Raw genomic sequence first — 21199 nt, 5'->3', positions numbered from 1 at the left:
ATAAAAGCAGCATTCCTTGCATCTAACTCAAAGCGTATTCACCCCCTGAATCACCAGACCAGAGCAAATGAGTCCAAAGTTATTCTCAGAAAGTAGCTGACAGTGTTTCTTCATCAACCTGCATAAATACTGAATGCTCAACTTTGTTCTTCCTAAGAGTGAGCATTAGTCAACACAGACACATCCACAGTTAGTCTCTTGGCGGCAGCATAGTGTAGCTCATGCATAAGGAAGCAGCGAGCAGCAGACCAGAGGAAGGTCTGTGGTCAACACAAAACTGACAGAGGAAAAATATAGGCCCATCATGTTGTCACATCATTTCATCATAATTTACATCAAATGTTATCATTATTGTGTGAGTGGACATTCAGTTTGTATGTATACAAGTAAATGATACAATAGATTTGCACAGATGGAGACTGTGGAGAGGATTACTACGCTTGATGGGAAGAATGACAATGAAAAACTCGTTGTTCAATAATCTTTATTGACGCTGTCCATTGCTAATTGAAAACCGCTGTCCACTGATTTGGTGCCTCACGCGTTGTACAGGAATGAAAAATGTCACTGAGGAAACGTGGGGCTATCTTCAGGCCTGGAAATGATTTTATGTTGCAGCCGAAGGTCTTGAAAACTGAGTAAGACACACAAATCAAGCTCTGCAGATGTGTGTGTATGTGTGTGTGTGTGTGTGTGTGTGTGTGTCCTGTGCTTGAAAACCAGCAGACCACACACCAAATGTCAATATTGACTCTACTCAGAAACAATGTGCAGTAGTATGGAAGACTGTAATGCTACACTTTATTGAATTACGAACCAAGTGCCATGTTAGCTGCGGCAGTAATGTCTGCAATCTCATCATGAGGTTTGTTATATGAGTTGATGCAGTCCTGTTTCACTGTGTCATGTCATTTAGCACTGGAGCTAAGAAGAAACCTCCAACTTCATCATGCACTGTCATTTAGGTGTTGTATTCTGCATTAAATCAATTAATGTAAATAAACAGAAATGTAAAACATGATGCTCCATGCTCCAAATGTGTTTTAATATATGTATTTATAGAGTTTTAAGATGCAGTGCTATGTTATACTTGTATGTAATCATAAAACAGAACTGAAAATTAATGAAAGGCACTAAAATATGGAACTTGAAACATCAAATGTAATCAGATTTTAGCCTCATTTAGGCAAAAATAATATTTGCCATCAATCTGTAATTGAATAGACTGTTCTGCTTCCCATCACACTGTATATATGAGGAATGGGAGTGAGTAGATGGATGGAGTGTTTGATGAATGGTGACTGCAACACTGCACCACTGTGTTGCTTTATAAGTTTCTGTGATGACCCTCTCCAGGCAGGATCGCTCGGCCGACTGTACAGAGCTGAGCTGTGAGGAAGATGAAGCTCAAAAGGGCGGACGCATCCTAACACATGGCAGTTGGATCTTCCCTCTGCTTGGCCTCCAATCGGTTTGGGTTTGTTGTGTATGCTCTGTTTTTTTTTTTTGTTAAAATCTTCATCTCATGTGTGTTTCTCTCCCACCCCCCTTTGTTCAGCCATAAGATAAATGAAATTTCCATGCAATGACCTCAGAAAACAAATGTTTCTTCAGTAGGTTATGTAAGATTTTTGAGTAATGACATGCTTTTTTTAAAAAAAAAAAAAAAAAAAAAGCACCAGCTTGAGTATTTCAAATTATATTAGTATTTGTTTTATTGTTATATTTTACTATTGTAGGATGATATTTTGCCATTGTTGTCTATTACAGTCATACAAATAAAGCAAATTTTGTTTCTCTGCACTTTCTGCTGTTCCTTTACTTCCCTCAAATTGTTTATTATTACTGTATTGTCTGTTGTTACTGTTATTACCTCCGCCAGGAAGTATTGTGATCACTTTGCTTTATGTGTTTGTTTGTTTGTTAGCAACTTTATGGGAAAACTATTCCAACCATCTTTACCAAATTGTACCCACAGATAGGCCTAGGCCCTGGTACCAGCCCATTAAATTATGGGCCAAATAGGCCAAAGTTCAAGGTCACAGCAAGGTCACAAAATCTCAAATTTTCCTATCTCTCATCATTGAGCAATTTTCGAAAACTCATAAAAAATTCAAAACGACTCCGATTAGCCTCCAATTTGATCCACCCATAGCTTATAACAATATCTTGTATCTGGCACAAAATTGTCCACATCCACTGTGGAATGTGGACTCTGTGGACATTTCAATTTCATTCATTCATTCATTATCTGAACCCGCTTTATCCTCACTAGGGTCCCGGGGGTCGCTTGGAGCCTATCCCAGCTACATAGGGGCGAAGGCGGGGTACACCCTGGACAAGTCGCCAGTTCATCGCAGGGCAACATTTCAATTTAACATTGAAAATCCCATTTACCACACATTTTTCATTATAACTCAACAAATATTGATTGGAATTTAATCTAATTTGACATACACATGACTGGTACCAAGCTTCAACTTTTTCTGCTGTATGGAACAACCTTGAAACTGTTTAATTTAAAAAGAAATAGTCAATCCACACATGCACACCGTTCGGGGTGCTTGGCGGAGGTTTGCGTTCTCTGAACACTTGTTTTATGTGGTCACATTTTAATTGTCCATTGTTACGTTAAGCTTTTAATCTCATTGTACTGCCATGCAATGACAAATTCTGATTCTGAATTTTCATTTAACATCAGTGAAAAAAAAAAAAAAAACGCTTAGAAAAACAAAATATCTCAAATACATTTTAAAGAAACAATGTATCTTTTTGTTTTTTTCCCAAAGAACATCTGTGATTATAGAGTAAAAATGCCAATCTAAAATCAATGTTAGTGTTTATGTTGTGGTTGCCTGTTTATCAGTGTGACATTTAACCACTAGGAGGAGCACAACGTCAAAGTGCCTGTGGGAAGCCCAGTGATAGATCACTTCTCCCTCTGCTCCACAACTATAACACAGCAGCACAAAAAAAAAAACTGCAGAGGAACCTAGAAAACATTGCTTTGGCTGTGTTTTGTCAAAGGGGAGTGAAATTTTCCATGAGGTTGCTCTGGACGTCTGCTGCCTGACGTGTTGCGTGAGTGAATTAAAGATCCATGTAGAGACTAATTTAGAGCATCCAGTGTGTAGACCAAGGGCGTCGTCGGCTTCATTTCAGCAATGTAGGGCACACTGTGCATCAGCTTCTGGGCAGCAAATCATACTGACAAACCGCTGGCACACAAGGAGCTCACATCCCTTTTCTTCAGTTCCATAGCTGACGTAAAAGACCCACATTTACAACAGGGAAAAAAAAACACTGATATATGTGAACTTTATGTAAAATAATGATGAATGTGTTTGAAATCATATTCAAATCTTAACATTTACTCAGATGTTCTATTGATAAAGTCATCAAACATGGCCCCTTTGCAAAAAGAGCAAAACATACAACACACTTTTAAGTATAAACAGGGAAAAAAGTAAAATTTTCCTCCTATAACAAAGGTATATGTTCCTCTCCTGGCATGTTTCAGTGGGCGCACAAGAGACAAAAAAATAGCTCATCTGCCCAAGGTCTTCAGCATGACTGAGCCCCATAACGTCAAAACATAATTTAGAGTTTCAGAGGAGGGTGCGGGTTTCTGGCACATTTTTAAAACTAACACAAGCACTAAATCACAGTGACATAACCTGGGCACACAGAGTCTAAATCCACAGTGAAACACAACAGCTAATTTGTTTGCGAAGAAGCTTCAAAGATGTACTTTTATTGGATATTTCAGAACAGTTAAGTAGAATATACTGTAGCTCTATGAGCACTAAAACTATTTTCATGTATGTTTTAGTTCACATTTTAAGGCAACCCAGAATGAAGCTGGAAATGAACGAGTAAAGGTCAAAACACAATATTTATAAAATCTCTGAAAACATAGTGATGAGATATTTGGGGCTCTCAGGAGCACATTGCATTCATTTCCTTGAAAAATCAGGATTTTCAGCTTGGACCGGGCAGCATTTCAACACCTGCCTCTGTCGTCTCAAGATATTCAGACAGAAGACTCCTGGCCTTGTGATCACATTAACAGACCAGTAAAAACATCCTTAAATTCCCTGTCTGAATGATTCGGGACAAAAAAATGTTATTATAACCCTCTGATTTTCATTTGTCTTGCTGGTGGACTGTTTTCCTCACTTCACAGAAAGCAGAGAAAGACAAAAGCCTGCTGCACTTTCATAGTGTCATGAGTGCTCAAACATCTGTTACTTGACTGTCTTTGTTTTCTGCAAACAAACCCAAACTTCTGATCATTTCAGTCAGGTCTGTTCTGATCCACCAATGATCTGTCCTCTGGCAGATTGGTTTGGAATCATAATCCCAGGAGATTCTTGCCCTTGTTTTTGGCAGACATGGGCTTTCTCTCACTCCTGTTGTGTGAGTCTTTGTTCTTTTGGCTTCCTTTAATCTCTGCTTCCCACTTTTTTTTCACCAATGTGTACAGCCTCATTGTGGCCTGAGCATCTTGGACCTGAAAAACAATGGACGGGAATAAAGGTGAGAGACACAACTCACAGGAATCTCAAAAAAATAGGACCAGTGTCCCTGTATCTCACTGGCATGTACTATCAAGAATCAATAACTTGAATTTGTGAGGTTGTCAAGTTCTGCTGCTGTGTTAGAGTCCTGTGGTCCTGATGCAGGGGATCAATCTTTCAATAGAAGTGGGCAGTACTTTCACTGGGGGATACAGTATATGACTTCCTATCAGTGCTCAACAGTAACTACATTGATATCTCTAATAGGGATGCACTGATTCCGATACGAGTATCGGGCATCGGCTCCGATACTCCGTGTGTGTACTCGTATTCGTACTCATAAAAATAATCCGATACAAATGCACCGATACCACTTACGGCCATGTGACATTCACAGTTCAGTGCAGCAGGTACACGGCGGTGGAATAATGTGTGGGGAGTGTGAAGAGTGTGGAGATTTTTCAAAATAAATGATGGTGATAAAAGTAACGCTGACTGCAAGTAACGTTAAAGACACAGACAGATACGGACACAGCGTTCTGTCAGTCCTCTGCGTACATTCCATCCTTTTCCAGGTGCTGGTGGATGCGTACCCAGACAGAGAATACCAGCGGGAGTACGGATCAGTGCAGACCACCATCAGCGGAAGTGAAAACGAAACTTATCACTCATTTCTCTTTTCTCTTCCTGCTGAAGCTAAGCTTTTAAACCTTACTAGTGAAAACACTGCAACATTAGTATCACATTAGTGTTACCTCTGTCACCTCCATGTTTATTACTGACTTTTTTCTTCTTCTTCTCAAAAAACTTTACTCTTCCTCGTGGTATTTGTCTAGTATGGTTAATTCAGAGTGGCGCCCCCTGGTGCATTAATTGAGAAACGCTCATTCCAACACATTAAATGTCAGTAGCAGCACCTTGTTCCAGTCAGACTAATGACAATGACAATAAAGCACATTTACAAAAGGAACTAAGAACTGGAATGGGATTATTAAGCACTCGTATTAGTACTCAGTATCGGCAAGTACTCAAATCTAAGTACTCGTACTCGGTCTGGAAAAAAGTGGTATTGGTGCATCCCTAATCTCTAACCATTTCCATTTTATCAGCCATCAAAATATGGACCATTACAAGTAAAGGCAAATTCTGAATATTTAAAAAATTCAGCAAAAATCTAAATTTGTCAAAACTGTGAATACATTTTGTAGACATCGTCATAAGGAAGTTACATATAAAATTTGAAATGAATCTGACCAGTAGTTTCAGAGAACATTGTTGAAATCTAGACATTGGTGATCTTGAGTTTGACCCTTCAAGGTCACTCAAGATCAAAGATCATGGACCCAAATGAAAGTCCATATATGACTTCCTATCAGTGCTCAATAGTCACTATATTGATATCTGTAACCAGTTCCATGTTATAAGCCATTAAAACATGGCACATTAAAAGTAATGGCAAATTTTTAATACTTGAAAAATTTGTAAAAATTCACACATCAAAATTTCTCAAAACTTCAAAGCAGCGTATGGCTTTCATCACAATTTTTTTTTCAAATTTGTAAAACCTGAGTGATAACCTTATTATCATTAATCTATTAGTCTTTCCGTGCTTACACACCTGAATCACTTCCCTCACAGTGAACAACTTCGAAGATGACTCCATCATAAACACAGTCTGCTTATTTACATAACAAACCGAAACATCATTCAGGCCTTTTCGGAAATTATGTCGCGAAGTGCATTGTGGGAATGGGAATTCCATGCAGCAGTAATGTCATTGTCTGTTTGTGAGTGCTGAACCCAAATGTTACCTTCAACTCCATCCACCGACTATACTCGTTCTTTAAAACAACCCTGGTGGACTGGATAATTTTACATTGTAGCGATCTGGCTTGTTTTCTTGCCGAATCTGTGAGAAACCCCTTTTGCTTGGTCGCTGCATGCAATTCCCATTCCCACAATGCACTCCACATCAAAATTTCCGAAAAGGCCTGAGTGACGTTTCAGTTTGGTATGTAAACAAGTGGACTGTGTTTATGATGGAGTAATCTTCGAAGTTGTTCGAAGCATGGAAAGACTAATGGATCAGTGATAATTAGGCTATTACTCGGGTTTTACAAATTTGAAAATAAATTTGTAATGAAAGTCATACACTGCTTTAAACAAACTTTGTAGAAATTGTCCCAAGGAGGCTTCATATAAAAACAAGAAAAGCACTCGGAGAGCGCAGACCTCCGCCAAGACAGATCTGCCTTCACCCCCGATCACCACCAAAATGTAATCATTTCTTACTTGTGCCAGTATCAACATTTCCTGAAAATTTCATGAAAATCCGTTCATAACTTTTTGAGTTATCTTGCTAACAAACAAACAAACACACACACACACACGCACAAAGCAAAGCGATCACAATACCTCCTGGCGGAGGTAATTAATGAAGATTAATGAATCCAACCAGTAGTTTTGTCAGAGAAGATGTTTGAAGAAATTGCTAAAGAAGACGACACAGTACTTTCACAATAGCAGCCGGTGAGATAAAAACATAATTATTACTATTACTTCAATAAACTTAATATATCTTTGGTTTGTGTATTGATGACTTACGGAAGAGTGTTCACCCTGTTGGACCTTAATGTTGAGCACTTCTCTGCAGAGCACTCTCAGTGCAGGTCGACTGCTCTGAAAACACAAAAATGTTCACATTTAACACTACACTGGTTTTCAGGACTGGGTTTGGGACCCTTTGGCACCTTTAAAGGGTGGAGGCCATTTTGGAGTCTCATGAAACTGTTCAGCTACTTAGGTTAAGTCCACAATGCAGGAAAAAGGGGTTGAAATCAGTCATGTGTGTGATTTCTTTTTTATGATTAAGTAAACAGGACACATCACACAGAATCTGATCTGTTCACCTCTATGTGTGGAAATAAAATACAGATCAGAGCTTTTGCAAAAGAGCCTCAGTCTGAACTGACAGAATTCTTTTGAGTTTTACATCATTTTAGATTAACATTCATTACAGATGTAGGCTGAAGGGAGTCACAGAAGAAGAAGAAGAAAGAGAACAAGAAGAAGAAGGTAATAAAAACAGAGTCCAAGCACTATAAAATATAATAAAGTAACAGTAATAATACTAATAGTAATCTCAAATATGTGTAGTAACATCAATAATGGTTACAGACTGACAGGGACCGTGTTACGGTGCACTGAAAAATCAATACTTTATTTTTGGGATTAACATTTACTTCAGGAAACAATCTGAAAACTTCTAACTCTTCATATGACTCATTTCGTACCGGAATATGATTCTGGTCACATTTAAAAAACATAACATATCTGCCCTTGAAAACCCTCGGCCTTCAGTTCACAACAAAGTTTTTGCACGTGCGGATGGACAGATGGATGATGAACAATACCCTGCAGCGAGGGCCGAGGGTAAAAAATGCAACCAAACAAAAAATGATATAAGAGAAATGAATCCAAATTGAGCACTAAGGCTGGCAGTGTGAACGTATCCGATGTGTCTTGAATGTGAGGTTTCATCTTTACCTTTGCAATTTTCCTAAAGGGTTTATACTTCTGGGTATCACGGATTTTCTTTTTGGGATGATCCAAAAGTAGAATCTGAAACAGAAGTTGTACATGGGCTGTAACGTCATATTTGTAAAATGGAAGAATTTTTTTATAGCATTAGGAAACAACACCTACGTTTTGTAATAGAAATAGGAATAAAGAGTCTATACTTTAGAAAGTAGTAGTTGCAGTTTCATCAGTACTAGCAGCTGCATTTTGAATAAGTTAAAGCTTATGGGTAGATCTGTCAAAGGACCAGTGCAGAAGTCGATCCAGATAGAAACCACAGATAAACTTTTTACATGAGGTCCTCAAGTTGGACTGAATTTCCAAGATAAATATTTAAAGAAAATATCTTGTTCATTCAACTATGTTAGCTTCAGTTTAGTTAATTTATTATTTGCAATGGTTAATTATTATTATTATTTTTTTAAATCTAACAACCAAAGATGAAAACATCATTTTCATATATGCTGTGTTATTACAATTGGATTATGAAAACTACAACTCCAACATTATCACAAAATACAAAGATTTTTTACTATTATTTTTTTACATATTGTATTACAAAATCAGGCAGATTATTACAAAAAGCAACTGACAGTGCAATTAGTGATTTATAACATGACAGACTAGACTGATTTGGACTTCCCCACATCAAACCTACCTTTAAATCATTGTGAATAGCGTGTCCAACCACTATTCTCCCCTGAAGGATCTCAGCGACTTCTCTCTGCACCGTCCGTAGATCCTCTCCTACAGTTTTCCACCAGACGAGACAAATGAGCAGCACAAAAAGATCATTTTAAAGTAGTTCATTTTCAGCTGTATCTGATTTCAGGTTTTCAACATTGTGATAGTGTTTCTTTAAAATGTATTTATGACTCACCGTCTTTGATGTCATGTGGCCGGATGCCACTGACGGCCGTTCTGTAGTCGGTCACTTTTTCTGTGGGTTTCACATATTTGTCATAGATGCATTTCCCAAACTGGTTCACAAGAGACACACGCGCCAAGATGCTGTCTTCTCCATCAGGACCGACTCCCACCATCTCACAGTCAATGGCCACAGCTCTGGTGAGGCTACGACAGCGATTAGACACAAGACACAAGATGACAGTCAGTCACTGTTCTCACACTGCATATTAATGATGTTTGTAATGTTACAGATTTCTTACAGTGTAGGTATGAAGATGACATATTCTTAAAATTTAAAGGAATTTTTGTGCATATCATAAAACAAGGCCATTCTTAGGCTGTGTACAAAAGATGTTTTTCCTGTATAGAACATTACACACATAAAGCTTAAAAAGGGATTAAAAAGACCTTTACTTATATAGTTAATATAGAGAAATGCCAAGATACATTTAAAAGTCAGGAAATGGCTTTTGGTGGTTAAAGGGACTATATTTCTGTTTCTAAATAATAAATGACCATAAAGTATCATTACAAGGTTTAGAATAAAGAATTCTCAAATAACGTCAAAGACACCAGTGTGTTGGATTGTGGAGCTACGAACACAGTATAATCACCCCATAGGACTGACAGATTTATGCGACCACTAGAGGGAGTAATGAGTCACTGTTGGTCTCCCATTATGAGGAAAACTAACATCAGAGGGCCTTTGACCAAAGCATTGTAAAGTGACCAGATGGGATGAGAAATGCGAGGAAACATCTTTTAGAGTCAAATAAAGTGACTCTGTGAAAAAAGTTAGAAGTAATGTTGTTGTTTTCACAGCTAAACACAGCTATAAATGAAAAGAATGGAGTTTGATGATGAAATCACAGCATTTCTTCTACACAGTTGAGTTTGATTATGAGGCTTATGAAGGTATAACGTTATTATGTGATGTTATTATCTTTGCTAAGTTCATCAGTTGTTCATCCACACTTCAGACTAAACTGTGACAGTTCTCATCTTGTTTGGACAATTCCAAACAGATGTGCAGGTGCAGGTATTGACAACACAAACCATCCAGAAAACAGAGGTGATCTGTAGTTTTACTGTGGCTGTTGTAATGTAAATTAACTGAGGCAGCATGTGAAGATTATAAGACACAGTGTTATTTTGACCAAGTGTCAAAACAAGTGACTTTTTGTGTGAAAAAAAACTTGATGATACCATAATGCAGATGTGTGTAAATAATTAATTTTATCCTTTAGTCAGTGAGTGATAAATAGTGTTGATTTGATGGTGGTTTTGGTGTTGTGTTGTTATACGCAACTTCACTTTGCTGTCTTTTTGAAGAGTTTTGAATATCAAATAATACTTGGAACCCACATAAAGAAAGTGACTAAAAACCTATTTTTAAGGGGTTAAGAGCATTTAACTGGGTAACACAAATTTATCACAAAAAAAGTGGCAGTGGTGGTTCTGCCTTAACTACCTATAGTGTGTTGGCAGACTAAAATTAATTCCCACAAATATAAAAATTCTGGAAAAAGACCAACTATCTCAGACTTTATCACACATCTTTTTATATGTTAATACTAAAGATAATAAACAGAATGACAAGTGCAAATGCTCTGCAAATGTGTAATGAAATTTTCTGAAACTCCATTGTAAACTTATGGTTATATTTTAAAACAATTCAACACATCAACAGGACTTACCCCGCAAAAGCTCTCTCCTTGACCAGTACGCTCTCCACATCATTGTTCTTCTTTATACCTTGCTTCTTCCTCATGATCTCCGCTGCCTCAGTTCCCACCGTTGCCTCGATATCATCAGGATCTACATCATCAAACCAAATGTCCTCTCTGCAACAGTAAAGAACATCAAATCATGTACGTTTTACCAGAAGGAGCAGCCAGTACTGACTGACCGGTTTTCTACTATATACTTACTCTGTAGGTTTGGTTTTTTCGACAGTCGGTTTCTTTTTCTTAGCTTCTTGGTCACTGCTTGACTTCTTCTCACTGTCCTTTTTCCTTTTTGGAGCCGTGGAAGATGAGGATGAGCTCTTCTCATTCAGATGGGAGTTTTTAGAGGCAGCGTTGTCACAAACAGTCTTATCAGTTTTCTCTGTATCTTTATACCTGGGTCCACCACTGTTCTTAGATATATTTTTCGTAGACTGTTTAGCAGGTGGCGTGCCATTGTGATGCTCTGTCTTCACTGGTTGCTTCTTCTCTGGCTGGGTGGCCTTTAACACCTGTTTTTCAATATCATAAACAGTTTTCAATAACACAGTGATGACATGTAAAGTTATGATACACAAGCAGATGTCACTCTTACCTCTTGTAATGATTTCCAGTTTGTAGAGAACTGCTGGGTATCTACCGGTGGTAATGTCTGTTTATTTTTAGGTTTTACTTTGTCATTTGGTTTGGTTTCAGGCTTTGTCTTTTGAAACTTTTCCTTTTTCCTGAATTTCTTTTTCTTTTTTGCTGTATTGTTTTCCTCGGTGGGTTTGGGCTGTATAGTGTGTGATGAAGACTCAGTTTTCTTCCCTTTAACTTTTGACATGACGGCCACCTTACCTGAAATAGTATATATTTTCTGTTAAATGCGTCCAGTGACGTTATCCCTCCTCAGCCACGCCGGACCAGAGCTCGTTTACCAGATAAAGTTAAACACGTAACATGTAACACATAAATGCTGTCTCGCCAAAATATAATTCCTTACGTAAAATTCACGGCACAATAGCAGTAGAGACAATTATTCGAAGATTTTCCTGAGCTGCTGAGAAAGTCGACCAGTGGCAAACTTGAGCTGCTCTGAAAACCATGCTGAAATCTGTATTTCCCAACTGTGTAACAATGAAATGTGTCCGGCTACAGCCTTACATTGTTTATTAGCGTAATTAGTTCGTTGTAACGCCTAGTAATCCAAAGATTACCTAGAAAATATTATTACCCATACTTTAATTTATATAATGTATTTAAAGAAATATAAATGCGTATGTTTTGCTTTTATTCTAATTAAGGAACAATAATGTTACCAAAGGTTTCCCATCGTGCATGATATCCCATCGGACATAATGAAGGCGAGGTAGTTGATCGCCGATAGTGTTGATGTGTACCAGTCCTAGAGTATTTACATACGGTAAACAGCACGATTTTATAGAAATATTCATTTTTACATAGTTATTTTATACTATTATACTAGGTCCGCATTATTTCTTATTTCTTGGAAATGTACACTTTAACGAGTGCAATTCTGAAGCTCAGTTTAGTCAGGCGCATTATTAGCTAAGCTAGGTTAGCTCAAATCTGCAGTAGATTGAATATTGCGGTAATGTTAGCTTGACTGGAAATACCTTAAACATAATTTAATATTAGTCAGGTAATCATTCCTTAATCATTTCATTTTGTTGTTGTGGTTTCAGGTTATGGTGGAAAACACTCCCTCACCTCTGCCTGAGAGGGCCATCTATGGTTTTGTTCTGTACCTTGGCTCTCAGTTTGGTTTCTGTAAGTCATATATTCACATTTCATTCTCTCAGTGTACATCCAGAACAGGTCACACTTTTACAAACCATAGAAGTTCAAAGACACTGTGTTATTTAGATTCACTGATAAATATGAACAAGATCACTGAGAGTCAACATTCCATACACTGTCAGATTAAATGATGCAAGTAATGACAGTAGCTGCTTTTATGAAGTCTTCGATATGTTTGTCCTCTTATCTCTTCACAGTTCTGTACTGTCTGTGGGCATTCGTACCAGAGGAGTGGCTTCATGCAGTTGGGCTCACTTACTGGCCCCAAAAGTGAGTAGTTTACCAGACTGTAGTCATCAGGAAATCTATGTCCCACATTAGGAGTATCATTATTTATTATGTGAAATGTTTTTGTCTTTAGATATTGGGCCCTTGCAGTGCCAATCTATCTGCTGGTGGCATTAGTGGTCTTTGTTTTGGTTCTGTTTGGAGTGAACATGAACAACACGGCTCCACTGGACTCTGTAGACAACATCACAGGTGAAATTCTATTTGTGTAATATTATTGGCATAACTATAGAGCTGCAATGACCAATCAAATAATCAGTTTATTTTCAGTTATTAAATTAACTGCCAGCTTGTTTGATAATTAGTTTCTCTAATTGCATTCTTGTTTCTTTTTTTTTTTTTTTTTTTACTATTATTTAGTAGTATTTTAGTATTTGTAGTTTCCTTAAATGGTAAACAGACTGAACTTATATAGCATATTTTCTACACCTTCATGGTGCCCAAAGCACTTTACAATTCCTCACATTCACCCATTCACACACACACACACACACACTCATACACTAGCTGGTGTAGACAGTGTAAGCAAGTGTAAACAGAATAGTTTTGGACCTTTGCTGCCTTGTGTCATGTGGAAGTGTAGTCTGAAACAGATCTATCTAAACATTAAGATTTTAATTTTAAAAAGGTTTTGTTTTTTTTTTTGTTTGTTTGGTTTGGGTTGGGGTTTTTTTTAATATGTACTTACAACATCCCTCAGACATTCTTGCCTTAATTACTTTGACTTTTTTTCTTCATAGATGTGTTTGCTCAAAGCCAGAGCACAGATGTCTGCCAGAAGGGAGGAATACCCAGACTGAAAGATGTTTCCATTAGTGAAGTCAATAAAATGTTCTATTTGTCTCCCCAAGCTACAACAAAAAGAAAGTGATTTTGGGTGAAGAAAAGATACATTTATACCTGCTGGTGATTTATCATGGTGTTCTAGTTTGGCTTTTTTTTATTTAATAAATATATTTATTTAGGGTTGTTTCATTTTTTCATGTATATATTTATTCTCTGTATGATAACTCAAAACTGTTTTTTACAACAATGTTATATCAAATAAAAAAAACATGTCTCATACATGATGGTGTGTTTTAAATTTTGGGATTCTAAACTTGGTGTCCACTGTGTCTCTGCAGCAGATCCTGGGTGTTGGAGTGGTTTAGTTAATTTTACTCTGTGAAATGTCCAGAAACGGACTAATGAAGTTGAAGCAATAGTAGAAAATCAGAAGATACATCTGTTTGATTTTACAACCACAGCACTTAGAGCCACAATTCAGGAAAAGGTTTGAATGGTTACTTGATGTATTTTTATTTTTCTCTGTAGAATTACATGTTTATGTCAACTGGCATAGTGTATAGTAGTTTAAGTTTAATTTGTTTTGAATTATTAAAGCCAGAAGAGATAGGAATTAAAAAGAAGTTATTCAGTCATGAAAGTCTGAATGAGGCTGTTGTAATGTCAAAAAAGGGAGGCTTGTATCATTGTGAGTAATATGCAAACCCTTTACATTGTAAAAACATGGACTATTTTGGATGACATTACAATTATCAGAGTAGCGCACACATTGAATCACACATTCTAGTATAAATACATTATAACAGTGAAGGCAGATCCTTTGCATTGTCTTAAATGTGTAAGTACCAGAACTTAACAAGTCAGCATTTGGTCTTAAACATGAATTTGTGGGTTTTCTGTCACCACATAATTTCATGTAATTTATATAATCCATGTTTTGATTTGACAAAGCTACCAAGGATGTTATGCAAGAAAGTTTGATATTATCCTGCTCTAAACCTACCACTGAACCTAATGCTGTTTTTTTACTCAAAACGTGGAGTTACCCATTAACAAACAGTAGATTAATCTAATTCCCTGTAATAATCATATTCCCACATAAAACATACCACTGCACTGGACCACATATATGTAATATGCCCTTCCTTAATGTAACTGCAATGTTTAAAGAAGATAATGGTTTTGCGCAGTTTCTGAATAAATATTTCACAAACATTAAGTGTCTGATAGCTGTAAACAGAAGGAGAATTGGATTCACAAAAAATAATGAAATTACTAAAGGAGGAAAGCTGACGCTAGTTATCGTTCATCACATAAAATTGAATCAACAGATAAAGGCTGATTGTTAAATAAAAACACTGATATAAAAAAGAACTATAACAGCAAAAAATGTAGTGAAGTGCAGTTCAGTACATTCAACAAACAAACTTATGTCCAATTAAAAGAAACAGATTTATTTACTTGTTCATTTTTATTTTTTTAATTAATGGTCACTGTGGTAATAATAATAGTTGGTTCTTTTAGAACGCATTAAGCAATAAGAGTAACACTTAAAAAAAAATAAATATGAGAAAATAATAGATGAAGAATGAATTAATATTTTATATAAGTGTCATACACTTACGTGCTCGGGCCATAAAGGCTTATAAAACACTATTGACTTCAAAACAGGAAGATGACCAGCATATAAAGCATATATCATCCTAATAACAATTACATTATCAAACAAGGTCATTTTAGTTCGGGATACAGAGTTGTTTGTCTGAGCTTCCATGCCTTCCCCAAAAATCTTGCCAAATTATATATTTCATTTTCAAATAACCAACTCAACATGTCCCCATCAGGCATCCAAAACAAATCCTGCTTTTTACTGTACATTGTATTTTCTCAGACATAACAGTTCTTATATTATGAGATAAAGAATATGAAGAATGACACCTCATTTTATTTGATGCATTTTCTATTTTATTTCTATATTTTTGTTTGTCTGCTATGCTGTTTGTGTGCTATATGTTTAGAGTTATTTAGAACATTTAAATTTATTAAAGATTATAATGTAAATTGTGTCTCTTATGAAGTTTAATCACATTTATATGCTGAGGACTGCTTCTGGGGGATCCTATTACAAAATTCATTCATTCATTTTCTAAACCCGGTCTATCCTCACTAGGGTCACAGGGGTCGCTGGAGCCTATCCCAGCTACTTATGGGCGCCATATAGAGACAATCACTCTCACATTCACACCTATGGGCAATTTAGATTAACCTATCAGTGCATGTGTTTGGATGGTGGGCGGAAGCCGGAGTACCCGGAGAGAACCCACACAGATACAGGGAGAACATGAAAACTCCACACAGAAAGGTCCCACCCCCATCGACTGGTGTTGCAATCGAACCCAGGACCTTCTTGCTGTGAGGCACAAGCACTATCCATTGTACCACCACGTTGCCCCCCAATACAAAATCGTGTAAATGAATTGTCGTTTTTAATTGTTGTAATAATTTTGTAATAAATTGCTTGCTTGATTGATTGCTTGATTGATTGAGTGTTGCATAGTTTCATTTTATGATATGATGGCTGCACATGTCATAATTACCAGAACCTGACTGTAGTGACTATTTGTCATCAAAATTAAATCAACTTAAAGGTGACTGAACTTAAGACTTTAACATAACTCAAATAACCACTAGATGCACCATGGGTTTGTGGTTTATGTAGTCAAAAATACAATGTCCATACCATAGATGTATTTCGGGTGGTTTATTTTCCGGATTTTGCAGGCAAACAACAACCAAGGCCTTTTGTGCTGTCCCTCCTGCTCATCCTGTCTGTCTGTGAATGACTGGTTATCTGGTTGACTGTCCAGTTGTCTGGTAAAAAACCATAGGCCCACCCAGGTGCATGCTGGTCTAACTTGGTGCTCCCTATTTATACCCAGGTGCCCATGGTCTAAACCAGGGATGTCAAACTCATGTTAGTTCAGGGGCCACATAAAGCCCAATATGACCTGTAGTGGGCCGGATCATTAAAATAATAACATAATAATACATAAATAATATCAATTCCAAAATTTGTATGTCTAATTTCTATGTTTTAGAGTGAAAAAAGTAAGATTATATTATTAAAATTTTTACATCTACAAACTATCCTTTAAAAAATGTGGAAAAACATGAACAAACCATGGCCAAAATGAAATTTATTAAGAAAAAAAGTGTAATTTTAACAATTTATGCCATTATTTGGCCTCAGCTTCTCATTTTTACATGTTCATTACAACGTACAGATCACAGTGGATCTACAAATACACAAAACATTTAATAACAGACAGAATATTGGTACAATCACTCTTAAATCTCTTAAGACACTTCAGGTTGTTCATATTTGTTCAGGTTTTTTGTAAAAAGCTAGTCTGTAAATGTTAACATTTTTGTGTAATTTCACTTTATTACACTAAAACAAAGAGAAAAATATGTGGTTTTCATTATTTATAGTTTATTATTATAGTATTTTACTGGTCTGGCCCACTTTAGATGGAACTGAACTAAATTTATTTTGACATCCTTGATTGTTAATATCTTCAGTGTAATTTATTTATTTCAGTAATTCATCCCACGGGCTGGATTGGACCCTTTGGCGGGCCGGTTTTGGCCGGTTTTGTTTGACATCCCTGGTCTAAACCAATAAGAAAACACAAAACAAAAGGTGTTAAATACTAAAGAATGAAAGCAATAACCATGAAAATTTAAAAAAATCTAAAGATTAAACAAACAAAAAGTAAACAAAAAACAAAAAATTAGCAAAAAAAAAAAACTAAATTAGTAAACAAAAAATGTAAATTAACTTTACTCAAAAAACTAAACAGACAAATAGCTCCTACACTGACCTTATAGTTACCTTGACCTGATAAATACATGTGCAGATGTGTTGTCGTTTCCTTTCCTGTCCACCAGGGGGCGATGACGCCCAGCTCTGCGGACAGTCTACACAGAAGAAGATGCGCTTCCACCGTCCTTGCTAATGTTTACATCTGCGCGTCATTTACACGGTTAGTCGGTAAGTTTTGGAGTTTTTTGGTGTTTTTGGCCGCTGTCGCAGGTGTGTTTTCTACTCTGTACACAGATGGCCTTCGCCCTGCCGGTGTGGCTCGCGGTCCACCAGGAGCTGCTCGCGCATGAGGAGGTGGACCGCGGAGCTCCCACTTGTTTCGATGAATTCGACGATGAATCTCTGTTCCAGCTCTTCCACCTCACCAGACCCTGTATCACTTTCATCACTGACACTGTCCGAGCCCGCATGAATAAAGTGGTCATGAAGAAGCCCGTGGTGTCGGTGGACTCGCTGGTTATGGTGACTCTGGACTACTACGCACACGGGGTGTCCTCCGCCTCCATCCTGGACAGGGTCGGCCTGAGCCAGGCGCACAGTCCGGCCATCATCAGCCTGGTGTCCGGGACCATCTCGGGGATGGTCGACCAGTTCATCTCTTTCCCTCAAACTGAAGAAGCCAGAGCTAACGTAGCTGCTAAAATCGAGCAGATCTGTGACATTCCGAACGTGCTGGGCATCATCGCACCAGCCCACTTCAGGGTCCGAGCGTCTTCGTACGAGGACGACTATAAGTCTTTCGTCAACACTTTAGGAAACACGTCCGTGGTGAGCCAGCTCATCTGCGACTCCGACGGGAACATACTGAGCATTGAGAAGTGTTGTGTAGGCGGAACATCCGAGCAGGAGATGTGGGAGTCATCATTCAAAGGACAGGAAATAGAAGAGGACCTGCATGGGCCATACTGGGTTATTGGTAAGTTCAAAGACAGTGGGACAACTGAGAACTCCATCACTTAGTTCAGAGTTTCAAAGTCATTTTAGTTCAGGGTTCACATTCAGCCAAATTTGATCTGAAGTAGGCCCAACCAGTAAAATAATAACATAATAATATATAAATAATGTCAACTCCAAACTTTTCTCTATGTTTTAGAGCGAAAAAAGTAAATTTATATTATGAAAAGGTTTACATCTACAAACTATCCTTTCAAAAGATGTGAATAACATGAACACACTTAATAAATAAGTGTAATTCTAATAATATTGTGCTTCAGTTTATCATTTACACATGTACATTATAACTCACAGATCACAGTGGATCTACAAATACATAAAACATTTAATAATAGGCAGAATATTGGTAAAGATGCACTTCAGACGTTTCAAAAATGTTCATATTTGTTCAGGTTATTCACATTTTTTGTGAAATTATACTTTGTTTTAGTGTAAATACATGAAAACATTTACATTTACAAAGAGAAAAAATTGGAGTTGTCATTATTTATATGTTATTATGATAGTATTTTACTGGTCTGACCCACTTGAGATTGAATTGTTCTGAATGTGGAACCTGAACTAAAAGGATTGTTAATATCTTAGTGTAATTTTTGCATTTCACAAATTCATCCTAAGGGCCAGACTGGACCCTTTGGTGGGCCGGATTTGGCATGTTTGACACCTGTGACTTAGTTGGATGCCACAGTCCTCACTTTGTGCTACAAATTAACCCTTTTATGCATACTGGTCACTACAGAGGACAGTTATTCTACAGCTGTTCTTTGTATATTCATGGATTTTGTTGTTTTAGTTCCATATCAGCCAATACAGTAGACACCTATGCATCATCCCATAGACTGCAATTCATACCATTACTATAACTTTACTATTCTTGATAAATCTGATCTGCAGTAACATGTTTTAGTGTAAATCAATTGTTAATTGTTAGACAGTAATTAACATTTTCTTTTAAACAAAAAGGATTTTTTTTTTTTTTTGCATTTTACCTCCATGAAGTGAGTAATAACTAGTATTAGAATATGTTAAAATGTGAGAAAACATCAGATTAGCAGCATTAAAAATGTTTTAGTTTCATTCTTTTCATATCACTTTCTGCTATTGGGTCAAAACACGGTATTCAAAATCTCTCTGACGGGACATTTTAGAGACAATTTGGCAGATTAGTGTTGTGAAATGACCCACATTTTTACTTTTAAATTCATTTTTGCTTTAGTCTGACCGTAAGGGATTATCTAAAACAAGGAGCTACTTTAGAATGAAATAAATGTTGGAATGGCAATCAATTAAAATTTGCTCTCTGACAGGACATTACTGTGTTTTGACCCTATTGGGTTTAAATACATGCTTCTTTGCTTCAAAATCAAATGCATGGTGTAGCTGAGTGGACATTTTTGTAATGATATGAAAAAAAAAAAAACTCAATCATGTTGTTTTTTTCATGCATAAGGAGTAATAAAGACACTCTAGCCAAAAAAATCTTGACGAAGGTTCTCTTAATTCATGCATGAAAGGGTTAAAAAGCATTAGAAGGGGTTCATATAGAATAGAATAGAATAGAATAGAATAGAATAGAATAGAATAGAATAGAATAGAAAGTTTCCAATATATTTTTCTAAATTTTGACATCAGTGTATTTTAATTTGTTATTTAACACAACACAGGAAAATTTAAGTGAATTTCCTGTGGGAACCGCATGTTAAGCACTTTGGCGTAAACTTTGTCAATATCAGTGACATTTTGATGGAACCATGTTACTGAGCACATTGGTCAAAGATTTGTTTAAGTACTTACAAATACTTAATGAAATATGTAACACACATCGATACAGGATAAATATGTACAAAGAGCCCATTGAACACGAAGCATGTAACAGTGTCATCGCTTGACTGACCCTCTTGTGTAATTATGCTCTTTTATTTAGAATAGCTGCACAAAAGACTTCCTCATCTGTCTATGAGGAATTTGTCTTTAACAATCTATAACTGTAATAAAAGTGTTGATCATTCTGCATGTTTATTTTCTTTTAAAGGAGGGAAAGGCTACCACCTAAGCAAACATGTCTTGACTCCTGTGCCAGAACCTGTAAGCGACAGTGAGGCGTGCTTCAACGAGGCCCATGCCAAAATCTACCGCGTCATTTGGACGACAATCGGCTCCATGAAGAGGCGTTTCAAGTGTCTGACGCAGCTTGGTTATGCCAGGGAAGGTGGTTTGGACAAAAAGTCTAACATTATCAAAGCATGCAGTGTCCTTCACAACATTGCTAAGAAGTTTTCGGTCCCTCCTCCGACTGGCGTTGGTCAAACCGAGCCCTTGTATCCAGGCAGGCAGCTTTCAGTGACACCCGGCAGTAATGACGAGGCCTTAAAAGCCAGACAGGCGCTCATCGATAGTAACTTCTATGTTCCTCCCAGGAGCCACTACCCATCAGATAGCAGCTCAGAGGAAGAAGATGACTGAGAAGGGTGTGGGCTCTGTCTTCAAGCAAAGAGGATCTTTAATATTCTTACACTTTAAATGCAGATGTTGAAACCTAAACCCCAGCTACAATGAAACATTCATACACAGGGTGACTCAAGATATCATTCTGTTTTTCATGTTGTTTGAAAATTCTTATTTTTATTAATAAAGTATTGTTTTATTGTATAGATGTAGACTATCCTTTTTACCTAAATTTAATAATAAAGAACACATTCTTTGGTCATCTGGTGTTGTTTACTTACACAATATATATTAATAACAAA

General features: G+C 36.9%; 3 protein-coding genes across 3 annotated transcripts; 2 read left to right on the top strand and 1 right to left on the bottom strand.

Annotated features, from left to right (window-relative positions):
* Nucleotides 1-3358: 3358 nt before the first annotated feature.
* rexo4 (REX4 homolog, 3'-5' exonuclease) lies at nt 3359-11834 on the bottom strand. Its single transcript, XM_030122477.1, has 9 exons — nt 11778-11834; nt 11331-11578; nt 10940-11247; nt 10706-10852; nt 8980-9173; nt 8758-8846; nt 8067-8141; nt 7125-7199; nt 3359-4513 (listed from the first exon to the last, which is right to left on the bottom strand). The coding sequence occupies exons 1-9, from the start codon at nt 11821-11823 to the stop codon at nt 4355-4357; spliced, it is 1341 nt and encodes a 446-aa protein (XP_029978337.1). The 5' UTR covers nt 11824-11834; the 3' UTR covers nt 3359-4354.
* Nucleotides 11835-12068: 234 nt separating this feature from the next.
* On the top strand, nt 12069-13766 carry pigp (phosphatidylinositol glycan anchor biosynthesis, class P). The gene is made up of 5 exons (XM_030121495.1): nt 12069-12140; nt 12424-12508; nt 12736-12808; nt 12900-13018; nt 13567-13766. The coding sequence occupies exons 2-5, from the start codon at nt 12427-12429 to the stop codon at nt 13695-13697; spliced, it is 405 nt and encodes a 134-aa protein (XP_029977355.1). The 5' UTR covers nt 12069-12140; nt 12424-12426; the 3' UTR covers nt 13698-13766.
* A 3812-nt stretch (nt 13767-17578) lies between these two features.
* Nucleotides 17579-21157, top strand: LOC115410072 (putative nuclease HARBI1). The gene is made up of 2 exons (XM_030121492.1): nt 17579-18414; nt 20485-21157. Exons 1-2 carry the CDS (start codon nt 17733-17735, stop codon nt 20913-20915), a joined length of 1113 nt encoding a protein of 370 aa, XP_029977352.1. The 5' UTR covers nt 17579-17732; the 3' UTR covers nt 20916-21157.
* The last annotated feature ends 42 nt before the right edge of the window (nt 21158-21199 follow it).

Source organism: Sphaeramia orbicularis, chromosome 19, assembly GCF_902148855.1.
Source record: "Sphaeramia orbicularis chromosome 19, fSphaOr1.1, whole genome shotgun sequence".
Classification (NCBI taxonomy): domain Eukaryota; kingdom Metazoa; phylum Chordata; class Actinopteri; order Kurtiformes; family Apogonidae; genus Sphaeramia; species Sphaeramia orbicularis.
This window is presented reverse-complemented; position numbering and strand designations above follow the sequence as displayed.

Coding starts and splice junctions, on each gene's coding strand:
- rexo4 (XM_030122477.1), bottom strand. CDS start 11,823: ATGGTTTTCAGAGCAGCTCAAGTTTGCCACTGGTCGACTTTCTCAG. Junction 10,853..10,939: donor GAAAAAACCAAACCTACAGA/GTAAGTATATAG, acceptor TTACTGTTGCAG/AGAGGACATTTGGTTTGATG. Junction 4,514..7,124: donor AACAGGGTGAACACTCTTCC/GTAAGTCATCAA, acceptor ATTGTTTTTCAG/GTCCAAGATGCTCAGGCCAC.
- pigp (XM_030121495.1), top strand. CDS start 12,427: ATGGTGGAAAACACTCCCTCACCTCTGCCTGAGAGGGCCATCTATGGT. Junction 12,809..12,899: donor CTCACTTACTGGCCCCAAAA/GTGAGTAGTTTA, acceptor TTTTGTCTTTAG/ATATTGGGCCCTTGCAGTGC. Junction 13,019..13,566: donor CTCTGTAGACAACATCACAG/GTGAAATTCTAT, acceptor TTTTCTTCATAG/ATGTGTTTGCTCAAAGCCAG.
- LOC115410072 (XM_030121492.1), top strand. CDS start 17,733: ATGGCCTTCGCCCTGCCGGTGTGGCTCGCGGTCCACCAGGAGCTGCTC. Junction 18,415..20,484: donor TGGGCCATACTGGGTTATTG/GTAAGTTCAAAG, acceptor TTTCTTTTAAAG/GAGGGAAAGGCTACCACCTA.